The sequence below is a fragment of the Athene noctua genome, chromosome 22 (assembly GCF_965140245.1).
Source record: "Athene noctua chromosome 22, bAthNoc1.hap1.1, whole genome shotgun sequence".
Lineage (NCBI taxonomy): Eukaryota > Metazoa > Chordata > Aves > Strigiformes > Strigidae > Athene > Athene noctua.
Genome location: NC_134058.1, coordinates 6,219,613 through 6,244,601, shown reverse-complemented (window position 1 = coordinate 6,244,601; position 24,989 = coordinate 6,219,613). Strand labels below are relative to the sequence as shown.

Here is a 24,989-nt window from a genome sequence, read left to right as displayed (position 1 = left end):
GGGTTGCACATGTATCCTATCATCACAGCATGAAACCATAAACTTCTGTTGCTCTTAAAAGCACCAGATCCAATAAATTCTAAGTCAGTTAGGTCTGCAATATAGAAAGCAGACTAACAACAACAACAAAAATCTCCCTCTTGTACCTGCAGCTGACCAGGAGGCAGGTCACCCAATAAAGTGCAGTTGGTATCCCAATAAACACTGAAATCTGCAACATCCAACTGCTTTTTCCGCATCAGCTTCTCTATCTGAAGTAGAAAAAGTGGAATAAAGTCAAGATCACACCAGTCATGTTGGTTTTAGTTCTACATACTCAATAAACAGTATAAAATGCCCAGAATCACTTTATTACAATAACCACAAAATTACTAAAATGCCACACTTTTTACTAAATATTTACTAGGACCCATAAAACACAGCATCACATCTTAGCTGCCATGAGTTCTTGTACAAAAAGTTATACCTACTGGTTCAAACACCGCATTTTGCATCGATACATTTTTGATGCATATGCCAAATGCAAATGGCTGCAAAGGATTTGTGACACCATCTTCAAACCTCAAATGGACATCCTGAATTTTTAACTAGACAGAAAAGAAAAAACATTACTAGAGACAACTATTTACATCATTAGAGTGGACAGCAGTACTATTCATTAATACTGAAACAATTTAATATTCAATTTCTGCAAGTCTCCAACAAATTTCTGGTAGTTACTTAGATCTCATAATCTGATTTTGTACTCTCTGATTCTGTCTTCTCAGACACCACTAGTACCTGCTCTTCTGCCCCAAATCATCTAGCCCCTTTTACAAGACAGTGTACTTTGTTTTGCTACCTGCTGTTATTCTTCGTTTTAAAGGCAAATGTGTAATTGTCAACCAAAGACTCAAATTTGATTTACGTATTAGAATCACCAACATAGGCCAGAATTACAAACTAATAATAATGCAAGGTCACCCAAACTAAATTACATTGGTAAAACCCTGTGTCCCCTCTGCAGAGAGTCGTGTCCCCACTGGTGAGAGCACTGAGTTACTGTGGTTTCTCAGAGAATGCAGAGTCCAGGACTGAGAAAAGTATAGCTACACTCTCCTTGAGCTCCCGCACCAAACACACTCTTCTCAATCATATCAGGAAAAGCAAGTAGTCTGAGGTATCTTGTTTCTAAACTGTCTCTAGTGAGTTGAAATGCAAACAAAAAACATAGTCTGTCTATCTGCGCATAAGAAAAAAGAAGGATAGTCCTTTCATGGAGGCAAGCAGATAAACTTTAGCAAGTAATACACAGAAAGCTTCTGGTTCTTAAACACAAATGATTAATGATGTAAATGTTGCTAATGTCATGAACTACAAGGACTTTCAAAGAGAAAAAGCAACAGAGTATAACAGCCATACTTTGGAGTCATTTTGATACTTAGAAGACATATGGCAGATTTTTATTAATAGTAGAAAAAGACTAATTAAAGAACTTGAGAGACAACACACAGTCAAATAATCAAAATCACAGGTCAGCAGAAACTCTGAGATTTGTTTCTTTACAAATCATCTTTTTATCGAAACAAAACATGCTCTTCTACTTCATAAACAATTCAGTGTTTCGATGGGTTTATAACTAGGAGAATTAAAATGTGAGCAAAACCCATCAGATTTCATGCAAATTCATTATCCACCTACTGTTATCAACCAAAAAGTTAATTTTCCCCTTTGTAAAAGCAGGATGGAGGATTTTTCCTCTCCACAAGTCCCCATCAGGACTAGTTTAAGACTGAAGTTATGAAGGTTCAGTCTGAGAAGGGACTGTCCTCTGCCAAACATCTACCTTTGATTTACATATTTCTTCTCTGAGGACTACACAATGTGAAGCACAGTGGGCACAGATAATTCTTAACAAGTGGGAAAGGCTCTACAACGCAAAGGCTTACTTCAATGTTTTCTACAATTCTTGTGACCACAGATGCAGTAACTGAGTACCAGTAAGATTCCCCTTTCTGTTGTCGCTCTTTCTAAAAGAGAAAATAGGGATAAGCATTAATCACCACTGTAACAACTGGTCAGGAAACATATACCTTGTTACACTGAAATTACCGTGAACAGGAAGAAAGAAAAAAAAAAAAACCAACAAATTCACCATCTCCAACATATGTTGGACACATGACGTGGTGGGGGTGGAGTGGGACAGAAACTGCACTATGTTAGCACATACAAATCAAATTCTAATTTAGTTTCCTATGCATAGGAGATTTAAATGCAATCCCTCTACCACAATGGTTTCTTCACCATGAAAGACAAGTCTGACTCACTTTCCATTTTTCTTCAAGTGCTAGAAGAAGGGCTTTCTTGTACTCTCTTTCTTGCAACTTCTCCCTTTCCTCATCAAAATCTTCTTTTTTTTCTGGTGCACCAATTAAGTGCAGTTTTGAGACAGATATGACCCATGGATCCACATGTGGGCGATAAAAAGGTATCTGTAGTGTTATTTTGCCAATGAAACCTGTATATACAAAACAGAGAGTCCATGAGATTCCTTGTGAACAGACTTCATCACCCTTGGAAAACTTGGAAAAAAAAAAAAAAAAAAAAAAAAAGCAGTGTAGAAACAAACAAGCTAAAATAGAACTGGATTACCTGAAAACCAGGTTACCTCCTTCGTTCAAGCTTCTGACTCACAGGTAAAGGTTCTTCTAAAATATGCAATACTTCCTGTTTATAAATATTTGTCCTGCACACACAAGCAAAATACAAACCTGCCTTTACTTCAAATGGTAATTCCAGTTCCTTCAAGGCATCTTTCTTTAGGGGCAAGTTTTCCAATTCAACAGCACCTATACAAAGAGGAAAAAGAGACAAGTCTGTTAAACAAGATTATGATAAAGGATGCCAAGTTGAACACTAAGTTGAAAATGACTAGCACCAACTTTCAAAGAAAAAAACCCAATCAAATACGATTTCACGAAAACAGCCAACCTACCACTTTCAGGTTGTGTAATAATTGCAGTGGTTATTTAATATACTACTTAATTTTCCAATGCCACGTGCTCAAACTATTTGATGAGGTCATATAGAAGCAATCTTCTGCAGAGTTTTAGATCTGAACTTTATTGTAACCAAGGAGAAAGCTTCCACTCTTTGACTTTTCAAAATAGATACTTTAAGTTAAGTATTTTCTCAATATTACAAAAAGCAGGAAGAAAAAAGCTTTGAAGTGTTACAAAGTATTCTCTCCTAAAATAGCAAATAGCAGCAAAAGGTAAATTAGACATGACGTAAACTACAGGTCTTAATTACAGGGATGTAACTACCAGCACCAACACGTAAGAGGTAATGGCTACAGAATACTTCCTGCCACAGTCCCTCAGTAGGAAAATTACTGAACAGTATTAAGAAAAATGACACTCAAATATTATATAAATTAAACCTGCTGATAAGATATGCTAAGCAGACTTCTGAATGTTTCATACAAATTCATTTAACAGTGTTGATAAGAAGGAACAAAGACAGGAACACAAGAGAATTTACTATTCATTGTAAAATGCTAGCACAAGTATTAAAGGCGCTTATATAAAGGTTAAACACATTTAAGTGATTGTTTCTATTCCACCTTCCAGTCATTACAAAAACATAAGGCTTTTTTTTTCTTGTAAAATCACAGTACACCCCTACAGAAAATACCACAAAGCCTCACCCTTTAGAAGAGCAACTGAAAGTTGGTCCGTGTTCAGGTTATTGACATATTTGCCCAAATAGGTGTTCAGGACCCAGGCTACCAATCCTTCCAACATGACTGTCCTAGAAGAGGGCAACTAACGTTTTGCTGTCATTTTCTGGATTTCTGTTCCATAATTACAGTCTCACTCTGAAAGAAAAGACACGAAGAAAATGACTGAGATCTATACTCTCAGCAGAACTCATACACTGCTATCATTGTAATTCTTACTGTAATCAATCTAAAAAGCAGTAAAACCACGCTTGATTTCTACCTTAAAAAAATGCTTTATGCTATACCCTTTAAGTCTCAAATTAGAGTTTCATATAGAGCTTTGATGATTACAAACCACTCCCATTTGCAAATTAAGTTCATCTTTCCACCCTTTTTCTAATCAAAACACTTCATTTTGTTGCAATAATCAAGAAGGCCAATCCACAATCCTCTTCCAGAAAAGGGAAGACTAAAATTCTATGTTGATCTGAAGCAGTTTTATACTGGTTTCCTCGATTTCTGCTGCCAGTATTTTCTTCAAGTTGCCAGCATTCTGGTTTTGGAAGCCTGGTCTAAAGCAACAGCCCAGAGCCTTCGACTGTATTTTTGTAGAGTTCTTACGACATCTGTGAAACAACTCACCCTACCCAAACCCCTTTTTTGGGAACAGCGTATGTGTGGGAAGTAATCAGATACAAGTCACATATATAGCTCATCAACAGTTACTCTAACAGGTTTTCAAAGCAATAGCATAGATGACTGCATCGAGGGAAAAAAGCTGCATTACTGAAGCAACACTGGTCATACATTCTAACATTTCCCTTCACACTCTTCTCCAAGGACTTGTTTCAACTTATGTGGTAATCAGATCATCAAAACCCCTAAGTACCTGTTCAAGTTTTTACCCAGTGAATTACAAAACTCTTAGCTTCTGCAAGGACTGGATCAAGCATGCTACTACAGTAAGGAAAAAGACCATGCAGGCCACACGTTGTGGTTCGAAAGCAGTAAATGTTATCAGTTCTGCATCTACAAAAGTCTCCCGATCACCCATACCTCTCTAAAGCAGTGTACATAAAATTGAATTCCACAGAGCAGAAAAGCAAGATATGTCAGACTTATTTACATCTGACAATAGAAGAAAAGAAAAACTTCTCGAGTTAAGTTTTAAATTTTATATTAAGATTCAGGATTTTCCCATAATGAGGTTTGCTTGATTTTAGGCACCCCCATTTAAACCTTTCTTCCTTTCAAAAAAAGCCAGTGAAAATATTTAACTATAACAGAATTAAGCAAATAATGAAAGGCTTTTTCTGAAGGCTGAAAAGTGAAACTATGCTGTCATGCAGAATGAAATGCAAGTATCAAAGATAACACAGGGAAGTTACATTTGAATCAAGCACATCCTCACGTTAAACACGTTTAACATTTTTATCTTTGTAAAATTTCTCAACATTTTTCAAAAACAACAGTGTTATACCACATAATAAAGACAAAGCATTCATGCACATGGGACCACCACCTTAAATTGTAGGGTTTTATTCTAATAAAATCAACAAGAAAGCTACAGATCAAACAAAAGCAAATAGAGTAACCCTCGTCATGTTACCCTTTAAAAGATAAATAAATAAAAAATCTACAAGTGTTAGGAGACAAAGGCGAGAAAAGATCTTGAAGATTCAGAAGCACAGAACAGGTTAACATCCCAGTGACTGAAAACCACGGGTACATGGACAATTCCATGCCTGAAGTCATCGTAAGAACTGTAAATAAGATAAATCACCTCCTTAACCTAAAATTGTGGAACATAAGTAACTACTCAGGAACCCTTCAAACGTTTTAAGTCTTTTACATTTGTAACTTTCTAGTCCACTGCTGTGCCACTGGAAAGAAAAACAAAACACTTATTTTCTATGACAGTGGCTTTATTTCCTTAACATACATAGTAAGAAACGAACAGTAAGCGCTTATCAAGATAAGAATCAAAGTCCAAACCAGGAACTCACTCATAGCCGGCTTTTTCTGGGAAAAAAAAAAAAAAAAAAAAAAAAAAAAAAGCAAGCCATTTTTCCAAGAGGGCAGACGAGACAGACCCTGAAGGAGCGGGGCCGGGGGCAGCTCAAAGGCCCGGCGGGGAGGAGGGGAGCGCGCGGGGCCGGTGCCGCCGGTCTGCGCAAGGGAGAGGGGGCATTTCCCTCAGCGCCGGGTTACACCGAAAACGGGCGGGGATGAGCCTTCAGGACACTCGCCCTTCTCTCTCCACGCAAGCAACCACATCGTGGGGAGGAGATAAGGCAGGAGAGGAGACCTGCTGGCACGCAGCTCGTGTCGGAGGCGAAGCGAAAGGTCACCTTGCCCAGAGGCGGCCGGAGCGAGCCCTGAGGAGAGGCCGGCGGGAAATGGCCTGCGCCACGCGGGGAGGGCGCCGGAGGGGCACGCTGGAGGCCCGGCCGCGGGGCTGAGGGCGGCGGCGCCACGCAGAGCCGCGGCGGGGGGTCACGCTCCTCTCCCCGGCCCCGAGGCGTAAAGCCAAGGGCGTGCGCGGCCGCCCCTCGCCCCCCCCCCGGGGCCGGGACGGTGGGGCGGAGCCCCGCGAGGGGCGTGCGGCAGGGAGGGGCCCCTCGGGGCCCGGCCCGCGCCGTGCAGCCGCGGTCGAGTTCGGCGCGGAGACTGACGCAGGAGGAAACGGCAGCCGGGGCCCGCCCCCGGCCCGCCGGTACCCACCTGGGCTCCCGGTGGCGGCCGCCTCCTGGATGGCGCGCGGGGCCGGCGGGCCGCACGCCAATCGATCCCGAGCCAACCGGCGGGGGGACGCCTGCGTAGGGGAGCGCCGAGCTACCGATGGGCGCCGCCCCCGCCCCTGGGAGGCGGAGCCGGCGGGGGGCGGGGCCCGCGCTCGCCGCGCGCCGCCTGTCGGGGCACCGGGGGGGCGGATCCCGCCGGGCCGGGACCCCCCCGGCGGCCCCGCAGCGCTCTCGGGCCGGGCCGGGACCCCCCCGGCGGCCCCGCAGCGCTCTCGGGCCGGGGCGGGCCGGGCCGGCAGACAGGGCCCGAGGGCTCCGGGAGGCGCCTGCGGCCCGCTCGGCCCGGCGCGGGGGGAAGGTTCTGGCTTTATCCGTCGGCGCTGAGGGGGGGGGCGCGGTGTCTGTCAGGGTCCCCTTCAGCCCTGGGCCTGGGGCAGCCCCCGCTTGTCCCGAGGCAGTAACGTAGGAAACGAAATTGTTTGGAAAGCGGCAGATGAAGCTAGGGAATTAAAGAACCCATTCTAGAAATGAGAAATTTGTTTAATGAAGAGGTCAGGAAACTCGAGGGTAGACATAATTACAAAAATACACAGGCTCTTTTATTTTTTTACATTTTACAAGCTAATGCAAGCACATTTCACCTATTTAAACATAAAACCTGGATTTTTCCTTCTGTCACCCACCTCCTCTATTTAAAAACCCAGTAAATTAACTGCTGTAACAGGATCCTCCTTTTTAACGTTTTTAAAACTTCCTCAAAAATCTTCCACTGCTTCAATGTGGTCCCTATACTGGGAGCTGACAAGACATGAAAATACTCAATTCCATGCGAGAGGTTCAAAGCACTGTATACAAGTAGTTTCTTTTCTTGCCTAAATCCTTCAGTTTTGTAATAGTTTCGGTGTGCCCATTTTCAAAGCACTTTCTGAAAATTATCTTCAAGGTTAATACACAGTAGTAAAAGGTTTCTTCAAAGTAGAATTAAAAATCTGTTTGCCAGTTCACAAGGTCCAGAAATGTTAGTAAACCTCAGAGCTTTTGGGAAAGTTTAAAATTTGTATTTTTAAAACCTGTACCTCTTCTGTAGCTGTAGAATAAATGCTATTCCAAAATAGCCTTTTTGAGTCTAAGGCCTCAAAAATAATGACGGCATTTAGTTTCTCTTGAGGTAGAATAGTTCAGTTGGAAGGGAAGCACAGTGATCAGAGTCCAACATACTGGTTTTTTGGCATTAAAAAGTTATGCCTACTGTATGACTTCACTCAAATGTAATTCTGACACCGTACAGCAACTTCTGGTTGAACACAGACACCACAATTGTTGGTTAAGTCACACATGTAAAACATAATTATGGGAAATGGGATCCTAAAAATGGACTTCCAAAACCAAAAGACTCCTACTTGATTCAAGGAGAACCTCAACTAATTTTCTGTAAGACGTGGTTGCATCTTCAGCATCAAGCAAGAAGGGAAGAACAGGATTTTCTGGTTCTGAGGTTTGAGTCAATTCCACTTTTTACAGATTATGCTGCGCAATCATCAGGAGTCCTTCTCCTGAGGTCAGTGCCTGTGAGCTACCTGGCATACATACTCACATGGATCCTCTCTAATATTCACTAGAACATAGGGAAAAATACTTCGGGTTTATGGTTAACCTCAGAAATGAGGTCAGAATCAATCAGGGAAGCATACTAAATCAGCCAGGACACAAAGATGACAAACCTTACAGCTGTCAATAAAAGGAACTCGCCTCCTACTCCAAGATAACAACTATTTAGTCAAGAATTTCTTTTCCAAAATAAAATGAAATATGTACAGCTAATTAAATTCTATTGTTTAGACATGAGTTGTAATCTAGTAAAAAAAAGTTCCTGTAAAAGATTTCACTCCTTAATATACTTAAGGTTGATTTGAGAAATTCAGTCCACTAATAAGCAAAAGCAAACTGTAATAATAAAATATCCAGGAGGATGAGAGAAAGTATGTCCCTGAAGATGTGGGATAGGAAACTGAATGCAACAGTTTTAAAACTAAAATCAAATGCATAATTCATTAGCAGTGAATGAATGATAATTTAAATCTGGTCTCTTAGAAGTGGTGGTCACAGCCATGTTCTTGACAGGTGGCATATCTGAATCGGAATTATCATCACAAGAAGTCTCAGCAGAAAAATCAATGGCATAAAGTTACAACATGTTCCTTTTCAAATCTGGTAATTGTCTCTTTAGGGTGTCACATAAGAGAGGGAGGAGTTGGCCATTCTGTTTAAAAGAAAAAGTGTTCAGATTTTTTAAAACTGCAAAGATCATCCTTCAGCTCTCAAAGCTGCCAAAAGAGATTAAAAGCCTCAAAAGCATCAGTGTCTGTATCCATCTGAAATTTCAAGTCTCTGTAGGAATGCTACATTTAACATAAGGTTTATTTTAGAAGATAAGGGTGGTTTAATGATTTTTATCAGACAATCAGTATATGATCTGCAATTTCCTTTAACTGGTTTTCATGCCCGCATCTTGAATACCCAGAGGAAACTTCTTTTCTTCTGGAAGTAAGTCTTGAAGTAAATTGTCCTCATTGTCCACTGAGATCTGAATTTCAGTTTCTTTTCTCAAGGGGTTTTCTTCTTTGGAGAGAGGAATTTCTTCCCTTGTTGGGGAATAATAGGGACCGTTTCCATAATCCATGCTAGCTGAACTAGTCTGTTCTAGGAACTGGGAACTGCAGTCTGGACTACATACTTTAACAATACAAGTCACATTCACCTGCGTTCCTCCATTAGCAGAATGTTCTGTCAAATAAACAGAAAACACATCAAACATGGAAGAATGAAGCCCAGATCAGGATGGTTGCATTCTTTATCCAGTTCTCTGACTTAAAGTTAGAACAGACACTAAATATCTTCTTGCTTCAGCTAATTTAGACAAGTTGGTGGAGTTGGTTCTGTAACATTTTCAGGATTTTTTGGTACCAAATAACCCACATGTCATCCCAGAAATGAAAAAGCCACAAAAATTAATACAGAGCCCTAGATCACAGCCATGTGTTGCCATTTCTGATGCATTTGACAATGTTTTCTACCTGCTCCCTTCAGCTCTTACTCCCACTCACAGGTAAGTGCCCACCATCACACTGATCTGCAAATAACTTTTTCTCCATTGAGCACACGCTCTTTCCTGTCTCAGGCTGACAACTTCAACCAATTGTTTTTTCTTTCAGAAGTAACTAAATACTCTCTCGGATGAACATGAGTCTGATGTTTTATCCTGCCTTTTAAAATTATGCTGAAAAGACTCATAATTGATAATGAAATTTCAGAGGTTCTGGATCATTCTGATACATTCTTACCTGAACTTGCAGAGTTGTGCCTGTCTCCACTGTGAAGTTTACAACCTTCTGGAGCTGAATGTTGCTGCTGAAATCCTTCTTTTTCTTTCTTTTCATTGTTCTTGTTATTTATTACACTGACTCTTGCAGGTGCAGTTGGATTACTCAGGGAGCTACTGCTAGACCCAGAAGTTCCCAAGAGATGCTGTTCCTCTTGTTCAGAACTGCTGGAGTTTTGCGATCCCGTATTTCTTACTTTTTTGTCACACTGCTTTTCTGCAGGGGAAAAAGGCTGGAACATTTGCAGAGAAATGGAAAACATTAATCTTTCTGAAAAACACTATCAAAGAACTGGTCAGTACTTGGGCAGCTAGGGAAACCACTGAGAATTGCCATTTGTATAGTGGTGACTAAGCAAAATTCATACCAGCTCATTAGGTATTCAACAAAATGAACCTGTCTCCTGAAGGCGCCTACACTACTTCACTGATCACCCCCGGAACAAAGGCTCTAAAATCTGCTTTTCTGAGCCACACTTGTGGTTTACTGCTCATACAGCCTAACATAAAGGGAGGATGGTACCTATGGGTTACGTAAGGTACATCTTACACTCTAGCTTGGGGACCAAACCACCCCATTCTTATTCCATCTGTGTTTCTGCTGTGCAGTTTTCTTCTACTTGAATTAGATAAGACTGCATGAATTCTATGTGACTTTTCAAAGAAATGGAAAAAAATGTAAAGGAAGGAGTGACACTCACCAAATCTGCTTCTGTAGTCGGCGGAGAGTATACAAGGGCTGCAAGTGAGGAAAGACAGTTCATTAGCACCCAAATTGGTTTCAGTTGCAAAAGCTGCTTTCTTAACTAGTCTGAGTGATATCCTCTGCTCCCGAAATAAACTCCAAACGTACACTTATTACACACAGTTTGAAAATGTTGAAAGCTATTAATTTTGTAAGTTGACTTAAATTTAGCCAGCAAGTAGAGGACCCTCTGCATGAATTAATCTTTCTAGGATAATGTCAGTGACAAAAGGTACTGATGACAACAGACTACGGTCATGACTGCTTAACGATAGCATTTGATGATGTCTAATATTTAAATGATGAAGTACGAAATATTTAACAAGCTCCAGTAGGAGCGCAACTGTTGCACAGTTGTCCCAACTCCACTAGGACATGGTATGTTTAGACAATTATCTAAAGTCTGAGGAACAAGAGAGATTTGAATGGCACTTTTGCCTCACTGTATCCCTGTACTAAGATTAATTTCACCCCATGTGATTTAATAAAGATATTTTACTCTAAATACATAATACATATGGAATTCATGGAGTATTTTTTAATTCTGCTTTTCTGTAGCCACAAAGCTTATATGATCAAGCTGATCTGCATGAGTTTTCTCTTAGTCTCTGTTCTATTGACCTTTGAACCTTTTTGCCTATTTCACCCCAAAGTAACAAGGGAATGGTGTCAAAAGCTCCGTAGAGTTTCAAGAAGCTGTAAGTTGCTGGCTGGTGAGGCAGAAGCCTGTAAATCATTGCCTTGTCCCCTTGAAAAAAAAATAAAATTAACTCATACATTATTAGATACTAAAGTATGTCTGCACTAGTGATACTTCAGTCATATCCAGCCATGAGAAAAGCTTCAAAGAGAGCTTAGCATCTTTTAAGACACTAACGTTAGTCTACCACTAGGCTCAAATTAGTACGAAATAAGGTGACACTCTTTCCCATATTTACAGATCTGCTTGTTTTCACTTCATCAATCTTACCTTTTTTTTGGGACACTAAGCAATACCCCAAAATTATGATTATCACGACCAAAACCAACGTCCCTGCTATTGATCCTGAAAATAAATAAAAAAGATAAATGATTTAGCAGGTCCATCTAACAAAGGATCTAATTAGAAAGAAGTAGTTATGTAGTATCTGTCCATGGCTACAAAAGCTAAATTTACAAGTATCAGGTGTGTCTGACATTCACATTTGATGCTTCTATTGTTGGATACCAAGGTCTGATTTCAGTTCACCACTTCATAATATTGAGTTTTCCTGTCCTGGAAAGTGAGGACAGACTTTTGGCCCCAGTCACAAAAGACATCTCTCTAGGCTAGGAACAATTTGTTAAATACAAGGCCAGGCAGCCCAGAATGCTTCTAAACATATATACTTTCTAGATAGGTTGTGAATAGGAGAGAAGACATCCACACTTGTGAATGCTGTAAGGACTTTCCTGGGAAAGGCTGGCTGACGTCTCCAAAGACCTCTCACCAGGAGGTTTATGGAGTCAAATTTGCCTTGGTCCAGAATCTAAGATGTGACCTTTACTACCAGCTCCTTCATAGTAGCAATTCTTAGGAAATGCCTTGTATAATCTAGTTTGGGGCTTTTTAGAAATATTTCCAGAATTAGGAGGACTGTAGAATGCACTGGGGTAGTGCAGATGTATAGGTAAATATTATGCAACTCACTACAGTGTCATATTGCATTAATTCAGCTCTTCTGAGGTTCTGTTTGGGTACAGGTAATTAGTCTTGGAAAGAAACTGAGAACTAAATATAAACTTGCTTCCTAGCCAGATAAAAGTGACTATAAATGAGTTAATAGCTCACCGATGATGTAAGACGTGTCAGGTGCAGATTTTAAAATGACAGGTTGAGTTATTATTTCAGGTTTGTTGGAAGCAGAGCTTTGGGTCAGAAGCAGGTTCAAAATACTGTGAGGTAGAACTGTGGCAACTGCTGTTCCTGAGTCATTGCAAACGGTGTCATTTATGCTGTTTCCAGGAACAGCCACTGATTTACAACTGCAAGAAACAAAAAGAGAAGTTAGGAAACAAAGCAAGCCTGTGCACAGTTAAGGTTGCTGTTAGACAGAAACACTGGCTTACACCGTATGTCGTATACAGCTGGTATCATAAGATTCCTCACGTGAAAAAGTGCCGGGAGGACAAGGTTTACATTCTGTATCTGTGCTCTCTGTCCCTTTAAACAAATAGAAAGTCTCCAGTTAGTCATCCAGTGAGAAACAAGAACGAATAAATCAAGGTCTGCGGTACAGATCCTGGAAGTGATACAGAGGCAGTACACAAAATAGTCTTCAACTGTCACAGAAGAGATTCATCTGAAACACCCAACCCAAACACAAATCATAATTTGTGTCTGTTAGTTTAATGCCCTTGATAGTCAGTCTTTGAAAGAGACTATAAAAACCCACCAAAAGGCTAAAACGTGGTACTGCAGACAAATTTGAGCTTTTTCACCAGTCCTTGACAGACTGACCACCAATTCCATTCTGTTGGGACTTCTGTATCTTTTTGAATGACTCTGAATTTCTTAAAAATATTCAGTCTTCCACCTCTTTGAATATTATTTATCATCTTGAAACAGCTACATTATCAGAGTGGTGAATTTCATCATCTAATGAGAACAAATTCTGCAGAACAGCATAGAGTCATCATTATTTCCTGTAACCAAATTTAACCTGAAGCCCTGTTTCAAGGATTTAAGGGGGAATTAAGTGGTCTTGAATCTGAGTCACTTGTATGGAATAAATCACACAGTAGAGTAAAACAAAGGAAGATTAAGGTGGATTGGGGAACTTTATGATATATGTTAGTAACAGATTGCAACATGTTGTCCCTTTGAATATGCCTCTTGAGAATACTGTTGCTCTAGTTACTGCCTACTTACTAAGATAATGCTTGCACTGAAAAGAACGCGTAACTGCAGGGGATTAAAAGATCATATTCCTGTAATTTACTGAGTTGGAGGTAGATTCAGAAATATTTATGGACTATTAACACAAAAAAATATCCTTCTTCAGATAGTAAAGCTATTTTGTGTGTAGAGCGTTCAGAATTAAATTACCTCTTCTGGAAACTCGGTAACCTTTTCCACATTTTTTATGCACTTTGCATATTTTGCAGTACTCGTATATTTTTGAAATGCAGTACTCATTGGGTGGGCAGCTACAGATTCTGTCCTGTGACTCAGTGCATGTTTGATTCTGCACAAATCCTGTTTTTGAAATAAGAATAAAGCAAGATATCATCAGCAACATTTAAAATCGTAGCCTGCAATTTTTCAAGTGAATGCAAGGTGATGTTCACATACCACAAACTGAAGACAATTTTGCAGTTTCTGGCTAGTATACCATCATAAAACAAATACATTGTATGCCTCAACATAAACATTTTCAGAAGAGTTTCCTCTCTCTCTCTAGGAGAGATCTGCATCTGTAGGCTGCACACTTGAAACTCTGTACCTGTGGTTGCATTATATTGTATTACAACCATAAATACGCACATTTTTGTTACATGTGTTCATCACTGGAGTATGTGGGGGCCATACTAAGGTCTGTAGTCTACGCAGATCATGCAACTGTATTTGAAGGGATCGGAGACCTTACTACAGATATTTTCATACTGCAATTAACCAGCCTTGCACAATTATCTATTCAGATAAAACCAAAGGTCCTTTGAACAGCTTAGACTCTACCCTTAAAAATTACTTGCCAGTGAGTCAAGTAGATCATTTTACCAGTTGCCATTAGAAATGATGGACAACGGTATGACTGAATTTGTTAATGCACGTGATCTGTTAGACCAACGTACAGATGTTGGTACAATGTAGAATGTCGTTACCTTATATACTGTTAATCTGCTTTAATGAACTGAACTGGCATACTCAGTGACTATACTGCTTTGCAAAAGAAATAAAAATAATATAGGAATATCACAACTGGTGTTTGCTGTTGTCAGCTCAGCAGACAAACCGAGAAGTGACTGGATGATGGAAATGTAATTATCCATTTATGCCTGTGCAAGTTGAGTCTTAAGCTCCCTTGGCTGGAGAATATAAGCAGGAAGTTACTCCAGTGGTGACATTTGGATCTATCTGAGTAATGCAGTGCCTTAGCCTCCAAGAATGTAAGATGGGTGTCACATTTTTAGGACTCGGAAAGAAAAAGAGGCAAGGCCCCCTGAAAAATTTTTCCCTGATTCTCCTCCCCAAATCTTCCAAGTACCAAAAGCATAAGAATGGGACTACACAAGTGATAGACAAAACCTCCTAGTTTTCTAATAGAGAAGACTAGGTTAAACCAAGCCCACTTTGAGCAGGCTGTTAAAATCACAAAGGCCTCTCTTCCAAGCCTACCTTTCCTGCAGGGTGGTGAGCAGGCAAAGCATTGAGGAGACCGATTCCAGATTGCTGTATACGTGTCAGGTCTACAGGGACTGCACTTTGTGTCCACAGTGTGAGTGCAGCTCGCTCTCTTATACTGACCTATTTAAAAAAAAAAAAAAAACCAAAACCCACAAACAAACCAAAAACCCAACAAAAACAAAGCAAAACAGAGAAAGCATCTCATTGGAAAAGACCACTAGGAATTGTTTAAGCTAAGTTTCATTCTTAGCTGTAGAAACCTGTTGCCTTCACTGGCACTATCTGATCCATAATGTACACCAAGCAAGTACCGATTTAAAGGAGGACTGCATGTGTATCCAAGGAAACTGATTTCTTTTATGTTATTTATGTTTGACTCCTTTTCCTACATTCAGTTCAGTGAATTCCAGCCATATTCAAAACCAGTCAGTCAGTCTCAGTGCCGAACAAAACCCCTCAATGTATACTTAGATGCAGCTAAGCAGTACGTAATGTATGTTTTACCCTCACAGAAGCTGTGTTTTGTGGTGAAACACAGGATGGTGTTTCATGCCGAAAGTCAAGCACGTGCTAGAATGATGGTGAGGCCCTTACTACACTTACAGGCAGCAAGTGAAAAAGGCATAATAAAGTATTATCACAAACAGACCTGAACTAGAACGTCACCACTTGTGACTACTGAAGGGACGTGAGCTCACTCTTTTTCCTTCACGTTCAGCCAGCCCCAGCAGATCGAAGCAACGGGTTTCTGAAGCCAGTGGCATTCCAGACAAAATCAGAAGTTGTCAAAGGTGGTTTCTCCAGTGCTCCTCACCAACAACAGAGTTCAATGCAGTGGTGGTGTTACTGTGAGAGCTGGCAGAGGAACTCTCTGAGACTCATCTTGGAGTTTTGGAAGCAGGGACCCTTTATTGCAGCACTGGGTGCACATGCAAATTGTTTCGCAAAAGTGACCACACCCCAGATCTATAAGCAGCAGCTAATATACAGTGAGATCATACATACTCATAATTTTTCGAAGAAGTGTGTTACATATGCATTAGATTTCCTGGAACTAGTTACAGTATCTGCATCCTAATTACGCATGGGCTTTCCTGCTGGGTGGTGGTCTCTGGTGATTGTTGGTCCTCCTCACCGTGTGTGCTGGCTGACCTCAGTGCTCCTGCACGCTCACAAAGGTCTGTTGGGGGGGGTTGTACTGCTGTGGTGTCTCGAGCTGGTTCGTTTTAGTTTGTCCCATCCTTGTTCCTGTTATCTTCAAGAACAGGTTCTGACTGTCTTATTTATTATTTTCTTATCTTCAAACCCCTTTCTTTTTTACGAAAGCACCAACCTTCAGCGTGTCTGCACATTCCAAAAGTTACATTGACCTATTCTATTCCCAGTAAAAAAATGTTAGTGAGACGTTTTGGCTCACAGTGGGAAAAAGTAAATGAGCTCCAACATACCCATTTTGGAGAAAGGAAAACACCTCAGTTGCCATTCCTCCCTTGCTTAGAAGGAAGGAGATAAAAGTTGATGTCTCATATCCTGTTCAGAAACACCCTGGAAAATATACTGAGAAAGCAGGAGTAACACTGGAGCTGCTTGGAGAATCTCTGTTCTCCAACAGAAGGGGCCCTGGAGGTGACCCATAGGAATTATTTCCAAAGACTGTGTTTTGACATGTACTTACTTGAAGCTTAAAGGTCTGCCTCCCATATCCTGCTAATGATTTAGGCTTCAATTTTTGATAAATTATTGTGAAAAAAATTAAACTCATAATAACAACAACAAAAAAAAATTAGACTTCCTACAACTTGTTGTCCAGTTTGTTACTGGGAAAAATCAAAATTAAGGAGAAATAGACTGAACAGTACATACCGCAACAGAAAAGCATTTTACCTATGAATTATCATCTTTCACTTGTGGTGTTTTTAACAAAGGAAGTTTGACACATCTATCTAGACATTTTCGTTTAATTCAAGCAACTGCGGCTGCTTCAGCATATACTGATTTCCTGCTTAAACTTCCGGATCTCTCTGACAGGAACTCATCATTTATGGAAACATATTTTGTTTGCTCAGCATGTAATGTGGAAAAAAAAAAAGGCAGTTTTTTTGCTGTGTCTAATGTAACAGTGACAAAATATCAAAATATCCAAATGGTATTACTATCCTCCAGAAAAACAACCCTCCACGCCCACCTTTCTGCAGTCAAGATCTTTTGCTAACAAAAGATCACTAATAATTATCACTGGAGTGTAAGACATGACACATCAAAGCTGACAGTTTCTGTAGTCTTGTAGTCTGAAAGTGGTCCGCAGTGTCTGATTTACAGTAAAAGACAGCAAAACTCCCTGAATGAGCAATTACAGAGTAACCTGTCCAGTGAAAAGCTCCTTACATAAATGATATTATCAAAGTACAGAAACTAAGCTCTACCTCACGTCCTGTTTTACAATATAGTTATTATTAGTGGGCTTGGGTCTGACATATGTTGTCTGATTTGTGCAATTCCCTTCGTAGGCTGTTGCTCCTCCCCAGTGCTGACTTAAAAATACTTTAATCAAAACACCATGCCAAGCTGTGCTTAGAAGAGCTCAGCAGAAGGCTGTGCTTACAAAAGCAGCCTACCTCCTGATAAGCCCCAGCCAGTTTAACCTTGTATGAGAATTCCTATTCTGATGAAGGTGTCTCTTCTGCAGATATTTTTAGTCACAGCATTTTATTGTCTTCCAGCTAGAGCGCACTGCAACAGTAAAAATCTGATGCTCTTCAGATGTGTAAATAATCAAAATGTGTACTGTGCTCATCTGAAAATTGACTGAATTTGGCTGTGCAAAGTAATAGTTTGAATTATAACCTACCTGGAGGGCACTGGCTGCAACATTTATTAAGTCTTTCTTCATAGAATTCAGTGCTGGGATCCTTGCATTGTGCGAACTGTGGTGTATAAGGCAATGAATATTCCTAGGAGAAATTAATGGAAAATCATGAGTAACAAGTCTATTCTGACCCTAAAGTAGAGATTCAAGAGAGACAAACACTTAAAGATCGATGCAATTATAACCACATTCCTTTACAAGGCACTGTCCCTTTAGTCAAAGAACGTGTACTATTAGAACTGTTTCACCAAAGGAAAAGAAAAAAAGGCTTTTATCATTCCAGATTCCTTTCTGAATAAGAAAGCCCTTGATGTTTTAAAAACGATCTCTCCAAAAACTGCACTGCTGCTTCTGAAAAGGACCAACTGGCTACAAGACTTAAATAAAAATTTAAAACCCACCTCATATGGCAGGTCAAATGCATAAGAACCAGTCCTGGAATACAGTGTACCTAACTTTCAGCCCACACCAATCAGCACAGCTCAACGACTTCAGTGAACAAGTGTCAAAATATCTGAGGACCTGCCATCTGTTTTCAAAGGGAAAAATATACTCACTCAAAAGAAAAGGGCCAATGTTAGGTAGCACAAGCATAGGAGTTCCCTGCTAGATCAGAAAGATGCTGTTCAAAAAGCATGTGACATTGCTCAGTTTTCTGCAGTCTGAAGATTGCTCCATGTATGATCTATATACATTTAGAGAAGTCATTTAGAAATATTATTAAAAAGAGAAATCAAAACAGGAACAAGCTCTTTGGAGGCCAGTAATAAAAATATCCTTCCTCCTTACTGAAAGAACACGCTGATTATCTATTGTGTTTTCACATTACCGACAAGGTGGACTAACACTTCCCACCCTCAACAATTGCTTAAAAAGAATCCAACATCTTCTTAAGTTGTTTGATGAAGTGTTTTACCTCTTATCTAGCTCTATATCAGAAACAGGATTTCACCCATCTACTCAATGGTCATTGTCAAAATGAACCTTTCCTGGGAATGTGAAGGCAGCGAAAGGCCTCTTGAGTTCCAGAAAAGAAAAACCAAAAACAAGTCCAACAGAAGTTTCACCACTCCTATTTAAAACACTGTGAAAGCTGGTAACGCTGACCAGGCATCAGCACAATTCTGATCTGTTCTGATCAGTCAGTTGAGTTAAAGACTTAAAACCAGGGAGACTGGGGATGGGTTTCACCAATACCAGCCCCATTCTCTCACAGCCAGATCAATGAGAAACAGTCAAGCTGCAAACTGAAGAACAAACTTGTAAAGATGCTTTTTAAAGGGCCAGAAACTGTGATGGGGTGGGGAAGGATGACCGGGGGAAAAAAAAAAAAAATCAAAAATCATTCTCCTTCTTAAACACTAGAGCAGGTGAAGTAAGAAAGAAACAGCTGCTGAGCACGAACTGCATTTTCAAATTCTTTGTCTTTTGATGAGAATAAAGTCGGTTTTGCAGGAACCATGATGCACCCCCTTTAAAAGGGGCTTGCACAAGGATTGAAAACATTGAAGAAAACCCAGGAGGCTGGTTTCAACATTAGCAGTTTCATTATTATTAATGAGAATAATAACTGTAGTAATTCAAAAAGAAACCCAAGGGTTTGCAATTCTTTCTAGGTTCAGTAATAATTAGGGTATTATACCCTTACACGATGGGCAATGATAAACCATAGCATTTGCACATGTGAGATGACACTAAAATCTGATGAAGAAGAAAACAGCTCTGCTCTCATCAAAAGTACTTTTCATTTAAGTTACTTTCTTGTTTATTAAAAGAAGAAAGGTCAAGCGTTGTCACATTTTTGTAGCCATGATGATCAACTTCATTAAAACAAGCTCTTGAGAGTCTTTTTAAAACTTGAAACTTTACTGCCAGAGCAGACACAGGAAAAAAAAAAAAAAAAAAAAAAAGGTAAGAAATACAATAAACTGCATCACAAATTATCCTGTTGGTGAGGCTTCCTGGCAAAAAATGTTCTTATCACATCCTCTGCATTCTGTTGTAAATACTGTCCTGTGAGTTAAAGACACAGGAAAACCTCTTTGGTTAATGGGTTCACATCTATTTCTCTTAAGTTGTGCTTGAAAGGATATCTCTGCTGTCTGATACAATCTCCCCGAAATTTTATCTGATGAGCTGTGGCTCTCCACGACACACAATTGACAATTTCTTGCCAACTGTCCTCAAAGAACATTATGGGAAACTGAAACGGACTCGTAACTCACTTAGGTACAATTTATATACAGACACGAGCTCAGCTTTGTTTGCACTGGAAGGATGCCATTAATTTTAGCGGTTGCTTCCAATATAAACTAGTTTAATCAAAGCTGACAAGGCCAGCAGTCAAATCTCCTACTCTGCCAGAGGAAGCGTAGGCCACTTAACAGGTACAAAACTCTCTGGGTTTCTTGGCTACAAGAAGACCCCACTTTTTCTAGCCTTCTCACCAATTTTAAGGTCTGAGTTGCGCTGTACAATATTTGTATCTGGCAACCAGATCCATTGGCTACTTTGGGCTGAAAGACTGATGAGTAGGCGCCGGATTCTATTCTACAATCTTTGCATTTTGTTACTGCTTGTATCTCTCATAAGTCCTTATTTTGCCTTCTGCTTTTAATGTGCTTCAATGTTCCATAGACAGATTGTGTGGAGGAAAACTAACCTGATGCTGCATCTTTTGCATTACAGCCCTGGAACTTCTCAGATTAGGTAGCAGTGTCTAATGGCAGCAGACTTTTAAGATACTTATATGGACAAAATGAAGATTTTGGAGGACTTCATTTAATTTGACAGGTACAGATAGCAGTAAAATGCCTCATCTATCTAGCAGCAGAGGCAGAAACACCGTTAAACGTGAAATTTAGTCTAGCTCTACGCATATCAATCAAATTAAGCAATATATCTGGCACAGAAATGAGTAAACTATGCTTGCATTTGACTAAACAACTCACTAGGGAGATTTTTGCAATCTGTGTATTAAGCAATAACTAAGACGTTACATGTGAAAAGCCAATGTCTCAAGACTCTCCAGAGTCCCTGCATTGTTTGAATCATTTTCCCATCTGCACTACAGAAATCCCTCAGATATGTGAGCTAACACCACTGGAGAGGAGTGGGCTAACAGCAGTCTCCACACCAGCTGAGACCTTGGACTTTATGTGTAATTACATTTGAAAATGTGCTAATATAAGGGATGAATAGATATATATTAATCCATCCACATAACATTAATTTTCACTCAAGTAGGCCGTTTAAATAAACATATTTAAGCATATATTTTAATCCTAACTCACATGTCTACATCTCCTTTTCACACAGTTGCCTCCTTCAGACTCAAGCTATCAAACAAAGGAGTCTGAACAGGAACTACATCTGGCATGCAACGTTCTTCACGCATGTGAAACCACAATGAAGTCACCAAGGACTCTGATGTAAAAAGCTGTTGCTGTGGAAAGGACTTGAGGGAAAGAGATACCATTTGCTGAGCTATCAAACCTGCTGAAGATAGGAAAAAACAGAATTCTTTTAAAATATTTAAACTGGTAATTTACAAAAATAATTCTGTTGAAGATTAGTTATCAGGTAACAGCAAGCCTCACCAAATTCAGCTGGAGTTGTAACAAGCTGTACCAACGATACTCAAACCATAGAGCTTCTTTTAAAGCTGATTTCATGCAGATATCTCTCTAAGCTTATGGGTCTATTATGTTAATTGTTCTCCCACCTTATACTGTACTTTACTTTCTAAAGCAGGAGTCCTTGCATAGTCACACATAAACAGATTTACAACTCCACATTCCCCCCTCCCTGAGAAAATACTATCTTTTTGCTTATGTTTAGGGATCCTACTTCATTGCCACTCACCACAATATGAAAACATTTTCCCAGAATGGGATGACAGGAGGCTGCATAGAATACAAAAGCTATGCACAACATGCAAAAATTATAGAAGTGAGTCAAAGTTTGTAGGAAGACCTAGTATAACCACGACCTAGTAAAAGAAGAGGAACAACAGACTGCAGGCCTGAGAGGGAGGAAGATGGGTTGTATCCTCATCACTTGTCAGAGAAGGGCAGGTGATGAGCAAATTCCCAAGAAAAGATGAGCAAGACAGGGTTGGCCACATTAGGCTTGACCTTAAGTGGAGACATCCTAGAAGATGCACCCAAGGGAGACGGGTGATACCTAACCCTGAGCGCAGAGCAGGAAAGGAGAAGCTATGTCAGCCCTAAGTGTAGAGATGGCGGAGGAAGAACCTTCCCAAGATGCCCCACATGTACCAGCCAAAAACACTGCCAGAGGGGATAACTGTCTTCTATCTAGGCCAAATGCCAGAATTAGCATTTATCTATTATTTTGAAACAAATTCTGTTCTTGTGATGGTGTTGCTTCTATCACTGATGGCTTTTGCAATGCTCTGTTAAGACTTTTAATCACCATGAACTTTGATGCAAAAACCATGCATGTGGGTACATACAACAGCAAAGCTGCAGGTCACCCACAGCCCTCCTGGCTCTGACCACAAAAAAGCAGGGACATTGGAGCAGTCTGCTCAGTTTCATTTCAGGATTTTCCCCCAAGATCTCCTTTATGCTCATCCTTTTGCAGCTCAGGGTATGTGCATGGCTATCAACACACCTTCCATGTACCAGCAGCATTTCCCTACAACCAGGCAGCAGCATCCAGAGGGTGACTTTCTCTGCACACATCAGCAACTACACTGCGGAGCACACTGTGCTGCTTGCGAAGGACAGTTATTTAGGTTTAAGGCTATTGAGAAAGTTTCTGTTAAAACTATCTGGTGACTGTGTTGTTCAAAATGGCAAAAATAATGTTCAGATCCTGCAAGTAACACAGGGACTGAGGCTAGAAGCTCAGTCTAATTTCAGCTGAATGAGAAAAAACAAGAAATAGTGTCACCAAAGAACTATTGCTTTGCTAGCTTCTCTCCCTCAAAAATAAAAAGTAAGCTTTCTTTAACTGACCACTTTTTAACACTGATAGGCAAGTTTTTTCCAGCTCTGTGGCAGACGCAGTATTTCTGAAACGACTGGGTTTGTTTTCCTAATGTACATCTGGACCTTTCTTTAGTTTGTCACAATGCAAAAAGTGATGCTGAAAGTTTCCTTCATGATTTCCATCATTACGTTGAGGTCACATTTAGGGAGAGAGGAAACTTAATTCCTTTCGAGTCAAAGCCCTTTGTTCAGCAAGAAGCATGACAAAACTTTATACTTAAATTTTGGTGATAAGGTCTGGTACAATTCTGTGACTCATTTCCTTAACTGCTCTATCCTATACACTTCAAGGTGTTCAGTAAATCATGTTCAAAATACTATCACCTTACAAACCAGGTTTCAAAATTAGTAAGAAGCAGTTAGAAGAATTAATTTAAAACATTATCAAGTCACTACAGCACCCAGCAAGCCTTAAAAGACCACTGCAGGTTCAATGTGCATTCTGACATCCTCACCTGGTTTCACTGAACCCTTGTCTTATCAAGGCTCAATTAATATGATTAAATAAGCATGTAAATATACATCCCATGACAAAGCGATGACCTGGACATCTCAGCAGCATCTCTATATTTATCTTCACGATCCAGGACACTTTAAAATCAGGCAGAAAAATGCTCTCGATGTACCAGTACAGCGTACACACAATCAAAGTCGAATAGAGCCCACCAAGCTCTTCCATTTAAACAGCTAAAAGCATTCCTTGCCAAATAGTGGTAGCGCTGGATATAAACGAGAACAGTCACAGCTGGATCACATCAGGTCTTACACATAAATTAAAGGGCTTTTCCATGTAAATAAGGAGTAGTTTTAGGGCTCTAACAGAGCGTAACAAGCTCTTCCTGTTTAAGCAGCGGTGTAAAATACAGATTTACACTCAGCACTCGCCAGGACACTGTTGGGAAGGCAGGCAACGGCAGCGCCGGAGCTGAAGGGCGCAGGATGGGCTTTAACGAAGCCCAAATGGGGGGGACCTGAGGCTGAGACAGACACACACAGACACACACACACACAGACACACACACAGAGACACACACAGACACACACAGACACACACACAGACACACACACAGACACACACACAGACACACACAGACACACACACAGACACACACACAGACACACACACAGACACACACACAGACACACACACAGACACACACAGACACACACAGACACACACAGACACACACACAGACACACACACAGACACACACACAGACACACACACAGACACACACACAGACACACACACAGACACACACAGACACACACAGACACACACAGACACACACAGACACACACAGACACCCCCCCCCCCCCGAGTTCCGCACAGGTAGAGGGGGGCAGACGGGCCCCCAAACGATGCCCGCCCGCCAGCACCGCGCCGGGACAGCCCAGCCCGTCGCACCTCGCACGGCACCCGGTGCCCGGCCGCTCGGTAACCCCCCCCGCCCCCAGCACCGCCCCGCAGGGGCTCCCGCACTCACCCCGCCGCCCGCGGCCCGCAGGAGCGCGGCGAGCAGCGCCCAGCGCGGCCCCATCCCGCCGCCGAGTGCGGCTCCGCCGGGCGGGGCGGGGCTGCCGCCACCCCCCGGGCCCGGCCCCGGCCCCCGCCCGGGTCACCGCCCCGGGTCACCGCCCCGGGCGGGGCGGGGGCGCGGGGCTGCGCGCAGTGTCAGCCCGGTGTCAGGGCCCGGTGCCGGCCGCTGCCCGGGCCTGAGAGTTACTTCGGCCTCTCAGCGGAGGGTCCCTTTAGCCCCGTTTGTGCCCCGTTACCGGGAGCGCGGGGAGACGCTGGCACAGGCTGCCCAGAGCAGCTGTGGCTGCCCCCTCCCCGGAGGGGTTCAAGGCCAGGTCGGACGGGGCTTTGGGCAACCTGGGCTGTGGCAAGGGGGTGGGACCGGACGGTCTCCGAGGTCCCTTCCAGCCCAAACCATCCTGTGACTGATGATTGATTGAAAGGCTGCACTTGCCCTTTGCAGCATTCCAGCGTTCCTTGATGCCCACCGCTGCACCACCTTCACCCATGCCTCATACACACTGCTGGGATGCCATAGAGAGACTTAACGCAAATTCAGACCCGCTCTGCTCTTGAGGAAAAACTCCAGTCGACAAATAGCTTCGTGAGCTTTGAATGGCTCTCTGGCAAAAATATTTTTTTCTGCAAC

General features: G+C 41.4%; 2 protein-coding genes across 6 annotated transcripts in view; both read right to left on the bottom strand.

Moving 5' to 3' along the window:
- VPS13D (vacuolar protein sorting 13 homolog D) overlaps window positions 1-6,536 on the bottom strand; it is a 108,812-nt gene extending 102,276 nt beyond the window's left edge. For all 4 annotated transcript variants that reach the window (XM_074925067.1, XM_074925069.1, XM_074925068.1 and 1 more), the window contains exons 1-7: window positions 6,428-6,536; window positions 3,689-3,859; window positions 2,751-2,828; window positions 2,307-2,497; window positions 1,929-2,009; window positions 471-587; window positions 147-251 (exon numbers count right to left, since the gene is read on the bottom strand). In XM_074925067.1, the coding sequence (XP_074781168.1) occupies window positions 147-251; window positions 471-587; window positions 1,929-2,009; window positions 2,307-2,497; window positions 2,751-2,828; window positions 3,689-3,785 (669 nt within the window). In that variant the 5' untranslated portion in view covers window positions 3,786-3,859; window positions 6,428-6,536. The remainder of the gene's footprint in view (window positions 1-146; window positions 252-470; window positions 588-1,928; window positions 2,010-2,306; window positions 2,498-2,750; window positions 2,829-3,688; window positions 3,860-6,427) is intronic.
- Window positions 6,537-6,979: 443 nt separating this feature from the next.
- On the bottom strand, window positions 6,980-24,362 carry TNFRSF1B (TNF receptor superfamily member 1B). Of its 2 annotated transcripts, none has more exons than XM_074924795.1 (10): window positions 24,309-24,362; window positions 17,786-17,888; window positions 14,929-15,057; window positions 13,639-13,788; window positions 12,660-12,753; window positions 12,382-12,575; window positions 11,542-11,616; window positions 10,528-10,565; window positions 9,789-10,059; window positions 6,980-9,231 (listed from the first exon to the last, which is right to left on the bottom strand). In XM_074924795.1, exons 1-10 carry the CDS (start codon window positions 24,360-24,362, stop codon window positions 8,933-8,935), a joined length of 1,407 nt encoding a protein of 468 aa, XP_074780896.1. In that variant the 3' UTR covers window positions 6,980-8,932. The 2 variants fall into 2 exon arrangements, with proteins under 2 accessions (XP_074780896.1, XP_074780897.1); XM_074924796.1 differs by having other exon boundaries at window positions 6,980-8,707.
- Between the last annotated feature and the right edge of the window lie 627 nt (window positions 24,363-24,989).

Bases quoted from the DNA above. Each gene is read 5' to 3' on its own strand.
- TNFRSF1B (XM_074924795.1), bottom strand. From the start codon at position 24,362: ATGGGGCCGCGCTGGGCGCTGCTCGCCGCGCTCCTGCGGGCCGCGGGC. The intron at 12,576-12,659 runs GTAAGCCAGTGT...TGTTTCTTGCAG, and splicing joins AGCTGTATACGACATACGGT to TTGTAAATCAGTGGCTGTTC. The intron at 10,060-10,527 runs GTGAGTGTCACT...CAAATGTTCCAG, and splicing joins CGACTACAGAAGCAGATTTG to CCTTTTTCCCCTGCAGAAAA.